A 17,035-nucleotide genomic window follows, 5' to 3' on the forward strand; every position below is an offset into this window, starting at 1 on the left:
TCTGGCTAATATAAAGTAGGCAATAAATAAGCAATAGATGAATGAATAAATTGTGGAAATTAGGAGACTTTTAAAATTTAGATTTACCTTTTTTTGGAAGGGAGGTAGCTACAATTTCTTGCAAGGTGGTAATCCAGTAGACTGGGAAAGGAGAAACTGATGCAGGGGAACAGGAAGGAAGGCATGAAGGGGAGAATTCCTAGGAATGTTTCAGACATTGATTGAGTAGTCAGAAGTTGAAACAAGTTCAGAAACTACTTAGAAAAGGATATCCTGTAGGTCTGATAAGGTTATAAGATTGGGAGGGCTTATTTTTTTTCCTATTATGGAAAATTTTATACAGAGAGAATAGTCTTATACAAATAGACCACAGGAACCTATCACTTATCTTTAGCAATTATCAATTCAAAAGTTGTTATTTTATCTCAACCTCCACCCATTTCACTTTTCCCCCCCACCATTGGATTACTGTGAAACAAATCCTAACCATTTTATCATTTCAACTGTAAATATTTCAGCATGCCTCTGTAAAAGATAAAACTCTTTACAACAACACATTTACAATAACCAGGTTGAGTCAGAACTTGCTATCTTACTACCCTCATGTATTAAGGAAGCCTAACCTCATTCCGATTAAAGTGGTAGAGTGTGAAGAACCTTCAATCTGGTGTTAGATCTACCTGGGTTTCAGTCCTGGCTCTCAACTTTCCACCTGTGTTACTCCAGAAAGGACATCACTTATCAACTCCAAAATTTCAATTTTCTTATTAGTGAAAGAAGGATACATAGCAGCAGTCTTATCCATTTCAGAATTGTCATCAGGATGACATAACAGATGTGGAAAAAAAAAACCCCTAAAATTGTGAAATACTAACTTCAGTTCAATCTTCTCCTTTGTAAATAACCTTGAGGACAGATCATCTGAAGGCAATAGATCAACTTTGCCCAGCCTTGTCTACAGTGTTCGTTCTTCTTACTGAGGTTTCTCTTCCTGAAAAACACATCACTTTGGTACTTTTTTTTTTAACTTCAGGTTTATAGACACCCATACTCGTAAGTTATCCTGAACACCAAGAGAACAGTATTTAGGTTTGCTTCTTTCACCTTTTCACCTTTCATTTCATGTCCCCTACCCTTCTTTTTGTTCTAACAGGGCAGAGAGCAGATTACTTTTGTTGTGCTCCAACTATCAGGATCCTGCCTAAAGCAAACTCAAATATTCAAAAGTTCATTTGGTGGCGTTTTGGCGACCGGAGCTTCCTCTCCTACAAACAGCTACAACAATCACAGAAAAGACAGTTACTGGGCAAGTTTTAATTGCTAAACTCTCCATCCTTTGGGGGAAATTACTCATCTCCCTATAGGGGGACCTTTAAAAAGAATGTTTTCCTAAAAGGGGCCAGCTGGGCGGTGTCCTCTTTTCCCAACGCCCTGATTTCTATTCTTAGATCTAGAGATAGGCGGCTTTCATTTTTTCTCTTCCTAGTTCCCAGACCTTCCGAGGGGCTGAGGGATCCCCCGACTGGCGGGTCGCGGAGTGTGGCAGGCCCGGCGGCAGCCTCGTCCCCGCCACTGCGGGACTCCCGGGGCCTGGGGACTCGGCGGAGTCCGCTGAGTCAGGTTCTTCCTGCGCGACTCCGCGGAGAGTGGAATCTGGTCCCGGGAGGCCGCGCCCGCCCGGGGTCGGGTCTCGGCGGGCGTGGGGGCCACGGTCACTGCCAACCCGGCCGGGCCCCGCTCTGGCCGCCCCTCCGTCGCCGCCGCGGTTCAGCGCGGCCCGTCGCCCTGCGGAGCCTGCAGCAGGCCACTGAGCTCATTTTTGGGGCCTGGGTGGGGGAGGAGGAAGCCGAGGAGGAGGGCTCGGGGAGAGGGAGGGCGGCGCAGGGCGGGGAGCCGCCGCCTTCCTCATAAACAGGCGGGCGCGGGTGCCCGTGGGGCCCGCGGGGAGCGCTGGCTGCGGCTGCCGAGCTGCGGTCGCCCCCGCGAGCGGTGCCCCGCGCCCCTGCCCCTGCGCCTGCCCCGAGCGGCGCGCGGTCGTGCTGGGAGCGCGGCGCGTTTGGAGCGGGGCCACCATGGCCAGCGGCAGCTCTCAGGGGTGCGAGGAAGACGAGGAAACTCTGAAGAAGTTGATAGTCAGGCTGAACAATGTCCAGGAAGGAAAACAGATAGAAACGCTGGTCCAAATCCTGGAGGATCTGCTGGTGTTCACATACGCCGACCACGGTAATCACCTGCCAGGAAACTGTTCGTATATTGCACCCCCCCCCCCGCCCCCCGACCTCCCCACTTCGGCAAACTTTTCTCCCCGCCCTTTGGAGCTGCTCAAAACTGGACTCTTGGGAAGCCAAGCAAACTCCCTTCTCCTACCCTTAGGGCAGGAAGGGGCTGAGAATTCCGGGAAGATCTTGAGCTCACCTCTTTTACTTCTCTCCCCTTTTCAGACTTACAAGGGGTGCCGTGGATCTTAACTTTGTTTCTGTTCCCCCACCCCTTTCTTTTCCAGCCTCCAAGTTATTTCAAGGCAAACATGTCCACGTGCCTCTGTTGATCATCTTGGACTCGTATATGAGAGTCGCCAGCGTGCAGCAGGTAAAGGAGTTGTTTTCGCTTCACTGGTTCTCCCTTCTCTTTGGAAAGACACGTTTTTCTGTCAATGTTTTATACCTGGAGTTGCTGGTTATTCCTGAGATTTGGTTTGATGAACTGCTGACTGTGATTTTAAGTTGGAAGCATTGTCAAATCATTAGCCAGTGTTAATGGGATAAAGGGCCCACTGCATGTTCCCTGTCTCTCAGAAATAACTTTATAAAACGACTGACAGAATATGGATGGTGGCAGGAGGGGGGTAAAAATGGATTGAGGTTTTAGTTCTGCTGTTGGCAGGATAAGTTCATTAGTGTTTAGATCAAACTATTCTAAAACTCTTCCCAACGTACAATGTCCTACAATGTCCTAGATACGACAGTGTTGTGAATAGTTTGGGAAAGGGAAATAATTACCAGTGATAAAATGCAATTAGGTAACTGGCAAACTCTCATAGGTTTCAGCTTGTTTGTTTTAATTTGAAGACAGATTTCAAGTATCTGAGAGAAGTGATGTCTTGCGATTCTCCTATATGTTTAAATTTATACATTGCAGCTGTTATGTAAAATAAATGTAACAGTGAAACTTAGAATCTGTACCATAGAAAACCCAGAAATTTGCTAAATATCTTGGACATAGTAAAAAAAAGGAGCCCCGAGATGATAATTAAATGATTTACAGTCAAAACAAAATTACTGCCCAAGGTGATAACTTCCTTTGAAGCATTTTGAGATTTGGGGAACTGATACCAGTTTTGTCATCTGTATGTTAAGTCAGGCAAGGAAAGAGAATTGGACTTTGAACTCTGTGGAGGTGCTAGACAGATGTAAGAATGATTTCAATCTCTGAAGTGGTGTGTGTCTCTTGTTATTTTTATGCTTATCACTGTATCTAGCTATATCTAATCTGGGTAAACCATATATCTCACTTCTTTTATATAAGGACATTTATATCTGGAGTAAGTATTTTAATTTTTCTTCAACTGAAATACTTTCCATCTGACAATGGATTTTCAGGCTGTTATCAAACCCAAACAAGAAAAGATGGAGGCATAGTAAAGATGCTTTTCATTTTAGCACCCAAAGTCTGAATTTTGCCTGTGAACTATGAGTCACTTTTTAGGCACTGGCCTATTGTGCCTGCTGCTCTCCACCCACATCATCCCTTCTTACTTCTCCCTTTTGGTGTTCAAAAGTGCCTGATTCTGGCCCCCTCCATTCCCTAGACTCTGTGCTTGGTAGAGTTGATACCACCCAGGACAGTTAGACCCTGAGCAGGCTTTGGTCTGCAGGGTCCAGAGGAGACAGTGGTAGACTTGAGAACCCCAGGGAGCTTAGACCATACCCACCACCTAATTCTTAATTTTAGAAACTTCCCAAGCCTGGGCACACTTGTTTGGAGTGGTTGTGAATGTCACTCAATAACCTTGCCCAGAAGGTACCAGAGGCAAAGTATGCTGGAAAATAAGGAATAGTCTTCTTTAAAAATTATTAGGCTGGGCATACTGGCTCATGCCTATAATCCTAGCACTTTAGGAAGCTGAGGGGGAGGATTGCTGAGGCCAGAAGTTTGAGACCAGCCCGGGCAATGGTGACACCCCATCTGTACAAAAAATTAAAAAAATTAGCTGGTCATGGTGGCTCACATGTGTAGTCTCAGCTAATTGAATGGCTGAGTCAAGAGAGTCCCTTGAGCCCAGGAGTTTGAGGTTGCAGTGAGCTATGATGACATCACCACACTCTAACCTGGGCAATAGAGTGAGACCTTGTCTCAAAAAAAACCAACCAACCAACCGAACAAAAACACCCAAAACAAACCTAAGCTAAAATAAAAAGATTAAAATTAAAAAAAATAATTAATTAACTTTGAGCGGGGAGGATATATCATAGTTGTATGTATTTTGGGGGTACATGTGATATTTTGATGTATACATGTGTAATGATCAAATCATGGTATTTGGGATATCCATTACCTCAAACATTTATGGTTGTATTGGGAACGTTATAATTTTTCTTTTATAGCTATTTTAAAATATACAATAAATTATTTTTAGCTGTAATTTCTCTACTGTATTATCAAATACTAGAATTTATTCCTTTTAACTGTATTTTTGTACCCATTAACCAACTTTTTTTCATCTCTCCCTCCCCTTCCCTTCCCAGCCTCTGCTAATCACCATTTTACTTCTACCTCCATGAGATCCACTTTTTTAGTTCCTGCATATGAGTGAGAACATGCAATATTTATCTTTCTGTTCCTGGCTTATTTCACTTGACATAATGACCTGTAGTTCCATTCATGTTGCTGTAAATGACAGGATTTCATTCTTTTTTATGGCTAAATAATATTCCACTGTGTGTGTGTGTGTGTGTGTGTGTGTATACACCACATTTTCTTTATCCATTCATTTGTTGACAGACACTTAGATTGATTCCATATCTTGGTTATTGTGAATAGTGGTGCAAGATACATGGGAGTTCAGGTATCTCTTTGATATAATGATTTCCTTTCTTTTGGACATACAGTCAGTAGTGGAATTGCTGGATTATATGGTAGTTTTATGTTTAGTTTTTTGAGGAATCTCCATATTGTTTTCCATAATGGCTGTACTACTTTACATTCCCACCAACAGTGTAAAAGCGTTCCCTTATCTCCGTATCCTCACTTGCATTTGTTATTTTTTTATCTTTTTGGTAATTGCCATTCTAACTGGGGTGAGATGATATCTCATTGTAGTTTTGATTTGCATTTCCGTGATGATTAGTTATGAGCATTTTTCATATATCTATTGGCCATTTGTACATCTTCTTTTGAGAAGTGTCTATGTGGGTCTTTTGCCAACTTTTTAATTGGATTATTTGTTTTATTATCATTGAGTTGAATTCCTTATATATTCTGGTTATTAATCTTTTGTCAGATGGATAGTTTGCAAATGTTTTCTCCATTCTGTAGGTTGTCTCTTCACTTTGTTAATTGTTTCTTTTATTGTACAGAGCTTTTTAGCTTGATGTGATCCCCTTTGTCTATTTTTGCTTTTGTTGCCTTTACTTTTGAGGTCTTTCCCAAAAAATCTTTGCCAAGACCAGTGTCCTATAGTGTTTTCTCAGTTTTTTTTCTAGTAGTTTCATTGTTTCAGATCTTACATTTAAGTCTTAATCCATTTTGAGTTGATTTTTGTATACAGTGAAACACAGGGATCTAGTTTCATTCTTCTGCATGTGGATATCCAGTTTTCTCAGCACCGTTTATTAAAAAGACTGTCCTTTCCCCAATGCATGTTCTTAGCACCTTTGTTGAAAATGAGTTGGCTGTAAGTGGGTGGATTTATATCTGGGTTCTCTATTCTGTTCCAGTGTTTTATGTGAGGAATATTCTTTTGATGTGGTAATTTAATGGAATAGAATTACTAATTTTAGCACCATATGTATATGTATCTACAAGGGGCATTATGTATATTATATCATCACTGGAATCTAATTGCCCTTTCAGAAATCTTACTGGATATTTGACTTTTCATAGCTCAATGAGAGTAAGTAGCTCATTGAGGATCACAGAGCTTGTGACAGAGCCAAGACTCAAGTCTTCACACACCTTCAAAATCCGTTTCACTATCCACTGGATGCTGAATTCACAAGCTTTTTGTGCAAGCAAGTAAAAAGCACCAATACTCTGGCCATGCTAGCTACCATGACATCAATTTTAATTATTATACTGTTGGGCTCATCAAAGGGATGTAGAAAGGGGTCTCTATACTGACATTTTAATACTCCACTTGAAGGTAGGTTTTTTTGTTCAAATTTCTTCATATTGGTAATTACTCTAAGTATCCTTTAATGCTTTATAAGTTGGATTAGTTGGAAGTGCCAAATTAAAAACTTTTAATGATGAATATAAGCAGTTAAGGTAAATTACTCTTCAAAAATAAATATGAAGGTTTATTTCCAGAATTCATTTAACATGGTATTCCAGACTTTGAATTTTTATTGTCAAGATTTTTTTCTTATTTTATTAATGATTCTTAGTAAATGACAGTTTTTAGGAATTTATAGTTAGGTTAGCTGCCTTACATTTTTCTTTTCCTGCCCATCATTTCACCGTGCTCCTAAATTTTCTTTCTTTTTAATCACACAGTTTCAACCTTTGAGGAAGGGGAGTAAAATAAATGAAAGGGGCTAAAATTTTCTTTAACCTCAGACTCTTTCCTATTGTGCATTAATTCCATGCTTGAGTTTATAGGATAATTATAATAAGGTAAAACTACCAATTTGATTGTATTGTAACTATGCAGGATGGGAACCTTCTCTCTTTGGAAGATAAGCTTTTAATTGAATAGATTAATGGATCAATTGTTACCTCTGCTTTGCTGCTGGAGATTCCATTTAATCATGCAAGTGACTGAGAGCTCAGCTGCCTGCATCTTTTTGCAAAGCGATTACTGGTACTGTTGCTTCACCAACCAAAACAAAACAAGTTTTTTGTTTTTTGTTTTTTCTTGAGTCATCCATGCAGGTACAGAGATAACTTTAGCATCCTATGTGATTTTTTTCCCCCATCAAAAGCTGTTCAGAGTATTATTTTCTTAAATAGTTGGGGGAAAAATTCTCAATGTATTTTATGAAAGCACAAAAATAGTCGGTTTCCATGACAGCTGGATTGTCAACGTCTGTTCAGCTTACGTGGAGGAGGATGTCCTACTTAAATAGTATAAGAAAAAATAACTGTCAGAAATTGCTGCCTTTTAAAGCAATTTGAAATTATGTAAAAGGAAGTAATGACAAAATAAAGCAATTCACGTTTAATCTGGAAAAGATCCAGAAATGATATTGAAAAGAGATCTTACATAATCATTTTTATCTTTTTGAAATAGCCCTTGTTTACTCTTGTAACCAAGTAAGAAACTTGAGCTGTTATTCTTTATTGGATACATATAAATTTCTCACCTTGTCATTCAACTCTCTGCAACATTCAACTCCACTTATGCATCCAGTCTTGTCTCGAAATAGCCTCCTCCCTTGTACCAGTCTCCTTACCATACAGCATCCTACTCTCCTCGCCGCTCATCAGTTTTGGAGCGTTCTTTTGAAATCTGGCTCAAGTTCTACCTCATCCATATGATATCCTTCTCTGAGTAATTCCAGCTCACAGTGAGTCTTACTTTCAGGATCCATATTTTATTGGTATTTATCACACCTCATACTTAACTTTTTCATTAATCTCTAGATGCTACATATATACGCATTTTCTATTTTGTTTTTTCCTGACCATATCAAGTATAGTTCTATAGTGTAATATGAAAGAATTGAAGGTCCTTTAAATTTAGAGAGGAATATACAGTAGGAAGAGTGGGTTAAATTTTATTAATATCTCTAGTTTGAAACCAAGACCTCAAATTTTTTTCAGGGTAAAAAACAGCTTATTCAAGTTGGCATCATATGTAAACAGACTGAGTGAAGATATATTGAAAATTCATCAGTAAATCCGTATTTCATTTGGAGATGGGAAAGAACCTAGGGACATCTGTGATCTCTGCACCTCATCAGTTCATATTTAGACATTCTAGAAAAATCTAGAAGGGGGGGCATTGAGGAGTTCTACCTCCTCTCTATATTATGGTGCCCTTTCTCTTTTTCCTGTAACAGATATAGATGCAATCCCTGGACAATGACATTTCTCTTGCTGCTGTTCTGGCTCCTCTACTCGGGGAGCAGTCATTCCAGATAACTTACACTTTGCCACTAAAATCTTCAACTTTCCCTTAATCCTCCATTCCAAGACACTTCATTGTTTCCCGTGATTAAAATCCTAAATACTTGGAAGAAATTCTGTTGGGTAGATGTAACTTAAAAAGTACTAAGATCTGAGTATAGCCATTCTTGCACTCTTTAATCTTGATATGCCCTCTAAAACTATTTTTTGTATTTTATTTTATTTTATTATGTTTTCTTTGGACAATAAGCATGCCTATGTCTTTCATCATTCAGAAATGTTATAATTTTTTGTATGCTCTTCTAGTATGACTTTTGGAGAAAGGTGTATTCTAAACATACTGGATAGCTTGCTTTTGTTTTTCAGTAGGCATTTCGGGGTATCATTTTGTTTTAAAATAATTATTTAAAAATGATATAGTCGCCTATTCCTCTAAGAGTGAAGAGATTCATATTTGACTGAATATGTTCCATTAGCATCCTTTACAAAAATGTGAATATTTTCCTTTCTTGCTTTCAGGTGGGTTGGTCACTTCTATGCAAATTAATAGAAATCTGCCCAGGTACAATGCAAAGCTTAATGGGACCCCAAGATATTGGAAATGATTGGGAAGTCCTTGGTGTTCACCAGTAAGTAAGACAGACATGTAAAAACAAACTGCACTGATATTTACCTATGCATATAACAACCTTTCCCTTGATACATCGTATTTTCAATCTGAGGCCACTCCGCTAAAACTCTTTAAAATACAGGTGAGCTGCAGTGGCTCATGCCTGTAATCCCAACACTTTGGGAAGCCATGGTGGGAGAATCACTTGAGGCCAGGCATTTGAGATGAGCCTGGGCAGCATGACAAGACCCCATCTCTATAGAAAGTTAAAAATTAGCTGAGCATGGTGGTGCATGCCTGTAGTCCCAGGTACTTGGGAGCCTGAGACAGGAGGATTGCTTGAACCCAGGGGTTTGAGGTTAATAATATAATTATATGATAATTATACAACTGGTTAAGTTATAGATTTTTGATGACTATTTAGGAATTCAAACCAAGAAGAGTTTTTACTTTTTCATAGCAGAACTGATACAAACCACTAGCTCTTAAAAAATATGAGAACTGAAAAGTTAGTTCTGTAAGTGGTAATTTAAAAGTTTATGCTGTACTGTCTCTAAATAGTACATTTATGTATATTCATACATACATATTTAGTGAGTTGAAACTATGGCTTTCAAAAGAAGAAAAAAGAGGAAAATTACCTTTCAGCACATCTGCAGCCAACACTTGTTAGCTATATATTTTGCCAGCTATGTTTTTGCAGTTTGCAGCATAATGATTTCTTAGATGAGACTACTTCCTTAGCCATAATTAATTAAGAAAACATTTTCTGAAGAAAAATGTGTTCCCGGGAAAACCCTTCTTGGATAACTTTGTTTCTTGACATTTAAAAAATATCTTCTGTCATTAAGTATTTTTTTTATACCTAATGTGACTTTTCTGTACCACAGAGCAGAAAATTGTGAATAATTTTTGCTTCCAATGATATATTGCTTGAGAAAAGCATAATTTGTGTAAAACTACATTTTACATCTTTGTATTATTGATCAGTATCAACTATAGTTATCAATTTAGATAAATGGGAGCTATGTGTTTGTTCATAGGTGAGCATATCTGTGCTTATACATTTTTGATTTTTGAAAAATATGTGTTAATGTTCTTCAGTTTTCAGCATTTAAAGGGTATGTTTTGAATACAGCATATTTGTAATTAGTCTGTGTTCTCATCTCCAAACTAATCTTTGAAATTCTTTGAGTCAGTTCTAAAGTGTACAGCATTTAATGAGGAACTACCCAAAATATACCTGTAATTAAGAATTGTAACTTTAAATGTCCCTTGGTTTGGTTGAGAATTTCCAAGATCTCCAAAGATGAGCCAATCTGTAACCTCAGGGAGTGTGGAAAACTCATCTAGTGATATTCTAGGATGAACCAACTGTTCAAATTAAATAAGCATTTCTATAGGAAATCCCCTTCATTTATTCTTTCATTCACTTACTCCCTTGTTGATTCATTCATCCATCTTCCATTCATCAAATGTTTATTTTTCCCCTCCCGTAGGCCAGAAGCAATGCAATTGTGAATGAGATAGACACACTTCTCTCTACAGTGGAGTGTATGAGATCATTCCCAGCAACATTTATCATAAAACCTATATCCCTATATTTAAGGTCTTTCCCCCTCCAAAGCCTTACCAATACTAAAGAAGGAATTTCTTCTTCTTCTTCTTCTTTTTTTTTTTTTTTGAGACAAAGTCTTGCTTTGTTGCACGGGCTAGAGTGAGTGCCATGGCGTCAGCCTAGCTCACAGCAACCTCAAACTCCTGGGCTTAAGGGATCCTCCTGCCTCAGCCTCCCGAGTAGCTGGGACTACAGGCATGAGCTACCATGTTCGGCTAATTTTTTCTATATATATTTTAGTTGGCCAGATAATTTCTTTCTATTTTTAGTAGAGACAGGGGTCTCGCTCTTGCTCAAGCTGGTCTCGAACTCCTAACATCGAGCAATCCACCCACCTCGGCCTCCCAGAATGCTAGGATTACAGGCGTGAGCCACTGCACCCGGCCGGCCAGAATTTCTTCTTTTGTGATGAAGTTAGAAGTGGGAATGGTACATGTGACCAGTGCCTTGAATCTAGGTGAAGCTCTGGATGTTGTCAGCTCAATCTTCTCCCCACAATGTAAAGCCAAACAGTGCTGGGCAGAAGTAGGTTAAAGATTTTATTTCGGAGTTGTTAACATACAGATTAAAATCTTGTGACTTTGGACTAATGAAATACTGATATGTTAGGTTCACTTTCTTTTTTTTTTTTTTTTTGAGACAGAGTCTTGCTCTGTTGCCAGGGCTACAGTGCCATGGTGTCAGCCTAGCTCACAGCAACCTCAAACTCCTGGGCTCAAGTGATCCTCCTGCCTCAGCCTCCCGAGTAGCTGGGACTGCAGGCATGTGCCACCATGCCCGGCTAATTTTTTTTTTCCTATTTTTAGTTGTCCAGCTAATTTTTTTCCATTTTTAGTAGAGACAGGTCTCACTCTTGCTCAGGCTGGTCTTGAACTCCTGAGCTCAAGCCATCTTCCCACCTTGACCTCCCAGAGGTTCACTTTCTAATGTAAAATATTATTAATTTCTCTTTTAAAAATAGTAGCAGTCAATAATTTAAATAATTTAATGAATTCTTAATTTACGTACACAAACTAACATCTTTATTACATCTCCCTATATTTTAATATATGGACATGTATAATATAATTCATAAGTTTACATCACATATAAAAAATGGGCTTTCTTTTTTTGGGGGGGGGCTTGCTTTCTTGATGTATATACCCCTTCATGATATTTTGGATATGAAGTTAGGTGAAAATAGTTAATAACTGAATTTGAATATTTAGTGGAAAATAAGAAGTACTTATAACTTTTCCAATTAGATTCATAATAGTTCCCTGTTAATTTTCTTTGTCTTTTCTCCCAACTTTATTGCGGTATAGTTGACAATTAAAAATTGTTTATATGTAAGGTGTACAATTGATGATTTTATATACACATACACTGTGGAATATTCATCACACTAAAGCTAATTAAAATTCCCCATTAATTTTTATAAGCCTAGCTCAAGTTTGTAGAAAGAAAAAAACCACATGAATTTCACAATAGAGTATTAAATACAAGACTAATAAAAATGTAGATGAATAAAAAACAATATCTAAATAAGCAAACCTCTTAATATAATATTTCATACTTATCTTGATTTCTGTTTTTAATTCTAGACTGATTCTTAAAATGCTAACAGTTCATAATGCCAGTATCAACCTGTCAACAGTTGGACTAAAGGCCTTAGATCTCCTCCTGTCTTCAGGTAATACACATACATGTTTTTCATGTTGACTGAAATTTAAAAAATTATTTCACATATATTAAATGTGTTTTAACTTTTTTGTAGGATCATAACATAATGTAACCTAAATATCAGTGATTTCCAAAGTTCTTTCTGTTTCTATCTTCTCTCCTTATCTCTTCTCTATACTTTGTCTGTCAAAAATCTCATTCAATACCTTGGTTGTAAACATTACCTTACATACTACTCCCAAATCTCTATTTCTAGTCCTAGGTTTGCTCCCCAAATCTAGTCCTACATCTCACTTTCCCACTAGCTTGGTGGCCATTCATGCCCTTGCCATTATTATATCTTTTTGCGTATATATCTTTAATATGCTTTCTATACTATATATTCTAAGATATGCCATAATAGTCATATTTAAAAAATACATATTATAGCATTACTCTTGAATGCTTGCTAGATGCCAAGTTTCATGTGTAAAATGCTTCACATTGCTTTTAAACGCAGAAACCTCAAAACACCGCCTTCAAGAGGGATTTTAGTTTTCTAGGTGAGAAGCACTGAAGCACAGAGATTGCCTTAGCTACTGAGTGGTAGAACCAGGGTCTGCTTCCTCATGTCAGCCTCTTTGCCTGAGAAAACTTTTGCCTGGAGCATCCCGGACCTGAGAACAAGGAATCTTGATGTGGTGTGGTAGTTGCGGTCACTGCTATGATGGGAGCTCGCTGTTGTATGAGGTTTTGAGAAGAAAGGATACTCACAAGGGAGCTAATTTTGAGGGTCTAGAATGAGTTTCCTTCCACAGAGGGGAGGGCATTTCAGATCAAGACAAATGTGGGTGCGGAGGCCTGGGAGGATAGCATGAGAGAGGCTGGACATGTGGGTAGGAAGGTTTTATTTTTTTTTATTTATTTATTTTTTTTTGAGACAGAGTCTCACTCTGTTGCCCAGGCTAGAGTGAGTGCCGTGGCGTCAACCTAGCTCACAGCAACCTCAAACTCCTGGGCTCAAGCAATCCTCCTGTCTCAGCCTCCCAAGTAGCTGGGACTACAGGCATGCACCACCATGCCCGGCTAATTTTTTTTTCTATATATATTTTTAGCTGTCTATATAATTTCTTTCTATTTTTAGTAGAGATGGGGTCTCGCTCTTGCTCAGGCTGGTCTCGAACTCCTGAGCTCAAACGATCCGCCCACCTCGGCCTCCCAGAGTGCTAGGATTACAGGCGTGAGCCACCGTGCCCGGCCGGTAGGAAGGTTTTAAATGGTCTCATCAGCCCTGGTAACTGATGAAGACCCTGCAGGAGAAAGAGAAAGGAAGAAAGAGAGTACAGACAGGGTGTAAAGGAAGAGAGATAGGAAAGACCAGTAGGTACCCAGCATTTCACAGCCTTTTATTACCATATTTAATGGCATGTACTATCTAGTCTCAACCATGATTAATTTTAATCCCAACTTTGGGAGGCACTTTTTTTTTTGGGGGGGGTGTTCATTCTCCATTTGGCAATAGACAGGAAGATTAGGGTTTATAAATCTGAAAACTCTCCCAACACTGGAATATATTGATGTCAGCAGCTTGCAGGTAGTTAGGAAGCCTGATATGTGTTTTGAAAAGAATAGTTAATGTGATTTCTCCCATATAACATTCAGAATTTTGAGCCATTAGGTAAGTTTTACATGTGTTTTAAAGTTCATTTCAGATACCTGGAGGTTAATTTGTGAATCATTTTTATTGTCTGGCTATTAGTTAGTTGATTTAATAGTTTATTGGGCACTTACTGCTGTGCTGGGTGCTGGAGAATCCTAAGACAACTGGCTAGGTGCTGTGACTCACACCTGTAATCCCAGAATTTTGGGAGACTGAAGCAGGAGGATCGCTTGAGGCCAAGAGTTTGAGACCAGCTTGGGCAACATAGTGAGACTCTGTCTCTACAAAAAATAAAAAATAAAAATAATAATAATTAGCTGGGTGTGGTGGTGTGTGCCTGTTAGTCTCAGCTATTTGGGAGGCTGAGGCAGCGTTGCTTGGGCCCTGGAATTCAAGGTTACAGTGAGCTATGATTGTGCTACTGCACTCTAGCCTGAGCGACAGAATGATATCTTGTCTCTGAAAAAAGAAAAAAAAAAAAAAAAGGAAAAAAAAGAATTCTAAGACAGATGAAACAAAACCCTTATAATATAGATGTTTACTTTCAGCTGTGTAATATAACATTTTCCAATGGTGGAAATGTTCTGTGTCAGTGTTGTTGTCTAATACCATAGCTAGTAGTCATATATGGCTATTGAACATTTGAAATGTGAGAAACTGAATTTTAAATTAAATTAAATTTGAGTTTAAATATCTACATATGATTAGTGGCAACTGTGAATTGTACAGCGTAAGCAGACAGATAAAAGCATTCAGAGAAATAATTACAATTTTACAAGGAAAGTATCATAGCAGATATGAAGAAAACTACCATAGGAACATAGAAGAGAGAGTTACTGAACTCACTTGTAGCAGTGAAGAGCATGGACATGAAACCACCTACCTTTTTATACAGCTCTGCCTCTTATTAGTTGCTGGACCTTGGGCAAAGTCACTGGAGTCACTCAACCTTTCTGTGCCTCAGTTTTCTGATCTCTAAAATGGGAGTTGCACTTCCTTCATCGGGTTGCGCTGAGGGTCAAATGTGTGATAGTGAAGTGCTTCAACCAGTGTCTGACATATTATGTGCTGTAAAAGTGTTTACTGCTATAGTACTGCACTCCTATTCCAGTACTATTATTTTTATTGACAGAATAGGTGTTATTTATGTTATTTCTTGAATTATGTTTCATGTAGAAAAAGGCAAAAAAAGCAAGCGTATTCCATGCAGCTAGTGTAAGTGCAAAGGAATATCAAAGAAAAAGTTTAGTGATGAGCAAAAGGTTTAGCATGTTTGCAGTGGAGACAATGTGTGGAAGAACATGGGGCTGATGGGATCAATGGACTGAAGTTTGTTTTGCAGAGGGCCCTGTTTGTCATACTAAGGCATATGAAAAGGCCTTCAATGATTTCAGCAAGAGCATTGCAAGACCACATTTGTGTTTTTGAAATATAATGTCAGGAATAAATTAGTTGGGTAGAGATTTGGGCCAGCAGAGCAATTGAGCAATTGTTTTTGCATTCTAGGTGTGAGAGGATAAAGTCCTGAACACAGTAGGAATGAAGGGGCCTTGTTTAAAAGGGAGTTTTCAAGATGTTTAGGAGGTACACTTGAAGGACTTTTTAATGAGTTGATTCATTGTTTGAACAGAGAATGAGAGGAGAGAGGGAGGATGGAAGAAGGAAGAAGACTCGGTAGTTTGTTGGGTAGCTACTGGATGATGGTATCACTGATGAAGATAGGGAACAAGAATGGGCCAGGTTTGGGGTGGCCGTGGAATATTCAGATGGTGTTGTCTAAGAGGCGGATAGAAATATATTTCAGGAGTTTAGACCGAGAATTCTAGGCCAGAAGTATTGATTGGGAATCATAAAACTAGAGCAAAGTGAATTGGGAATTTATCTCTTTTAGAGCCTCATAGCTCTCACATCTGGGGCAAATTAAGTGGTTTATCAAAAAGAAAAGTCTACAAACCATTCATAGTCCTCATGTAAAAATTAACATATCAAGTGTTCCAGCAACTATTTACTTGGGGCATATTATTTTCTTCAAAATAGGTAAAATCACTTTACTGATACTGGATGAAGAAAGTGATATTTTCCTGTTAATTTTCGATGCCATGAACACATTTTCAGCCAATGATGAAATCCAGAAACTTGGATGCAAAGCATTACATGTGCTCTTTGAAAGAGGTATTTAAATATGTCAAATTCTTTATTTTGAAGTACATATAAGAAAAAGGGCTTATAATGGGAAAAGTAGAATATGATTATAAGAAGAAGGTGTCTAAGATCGTACTATTTATTAAGAAGTGGGAGTTGTCTGTCGAAGGTAAGCAATGGGATTAATTTAGAAATATTGCTTGTTTTGGTGGAGTGAATTTCATTCACGGATTATAAATCATGCAATTGGAGTAGACTTTCTTCTATTGCTTAACAGGCATAAGGTTCACTTTGAAAACTGGATGTGTGGGTGTTATGAAAGAAAAAATAAAACTATGAAGTCAAGCATAGGTTACATTTGGGTTTACAATGTTGAGTCATCACCAGAGATTTTAGAAGTTGTTCAAGGCTCTGCATAAAGAACCAGGAGGCTTACAAAGTGTCCCTTAGGAAGAAGACTAATGCATTTCATAGCTTGGCACTGAGATTGATAACAGAGATTAGCATGTAATTTTAGAGTTGGTTGGAACCTTTGTTTAGTCTTTCTGCTGACTTGATGAGAAAATGGGTCAGAGCAGGTGACAGGAGCAACCTGCCTGAGGGAACATAGTTCAAGGAGCCCCTTTTGTTATCATTATGAGAACCAACTGTGCCAGGGGTTTAGGGTAAGAATGATTTATGCTACCCTGTGTCAGTGTCAGTTTCCCACTCTAATTTCTGGCAGTTTCAGGAATGGGATACATTACCTAACACTGTTTAATTACCTGTCTCTCATTCCAGGACTTTGGACAGTTTATAGGTAATTATAATACATAGAAAAAAATGGATGAGAAAACGAGTGAAGGGAAAATGATACGAAGCTAGGTTACATTTACTATGTACTTAAGGTCCTGTATGCTAGCAAAGGGGTGGGCCAGAAAGTTGACTCTTTGCTTCCTATCTGGCAAAGAAGAGGTGAATATCATTGGCTACAAAATTTCTAAAGATAAAAGTAAACCCATTACTTAGGAGAAGCAATTGGTCTCATGGGAAACCCGAGAAAATCTTCCCATGGGTTTCCCTGGCTGAGATGATC

At 38.6% G+C, this 17,035-nt stretch overlaps 1 protein-coding gene across 2 annotated transcripts in view; it reads left to right on the top strand.

The window, feature by feature from the left end:
• The first annotated feature begins 1,933 nt into the window (after window positions 1-1,933).
• LRRK2 (leucine rich repeat kinase 2) overlaps window positions 1,934-17,035 on the top strand; it is a 137,426-nt gene continuing 122,324 nt past the window's right edge. Inside the window, exons 1-5 of one of the 2 annotated variants that reach the window (XM_069491825.1) lie at window positions 1,934-2,223; window positions 2,504-2,589; window positions 8,809-8,918; window positions 12,101-12,189; window positions 15,856-15,990. In XM_069491825.1, coding sequence (XP_069347926.1) covers window positions 2,073-2,223; window positions 2,504-2,589; window positions 8,809-8,918; window positions 12,101-12,189; window positions 15,856-15,990 — 571 coding nt within the window. In that variant the 5' untranslated portion in view covers window positions 1,934-2,072. The remainder of the gene's footprint in view (window positions 2,224-2,503; window positions 2,590-8,808; window positions 8,919-12,100; window positions 12,190-15,855; window positions 15,991-17,035) is intronic. The other variant, XM_069491824.1, reaches the window with a different exon arrangement.

The sequence above is a fragment of the Eulemur rufifrons genome, chromosome 16 (assembly GCF_041146395.1).
Source record: "Eulemur rufifrons isolate Redbay chromosome 16, OSU_ERuf_1, whole genome shotgun sequence".
In the NCBI taxonomy this organism is placed as follows: domain Eukaryota; kingdom Metazoa; phylum Chordata; class Mammalia; order Primates; family Lemuridae; genus Eulemur; species Eulemur rufifrons.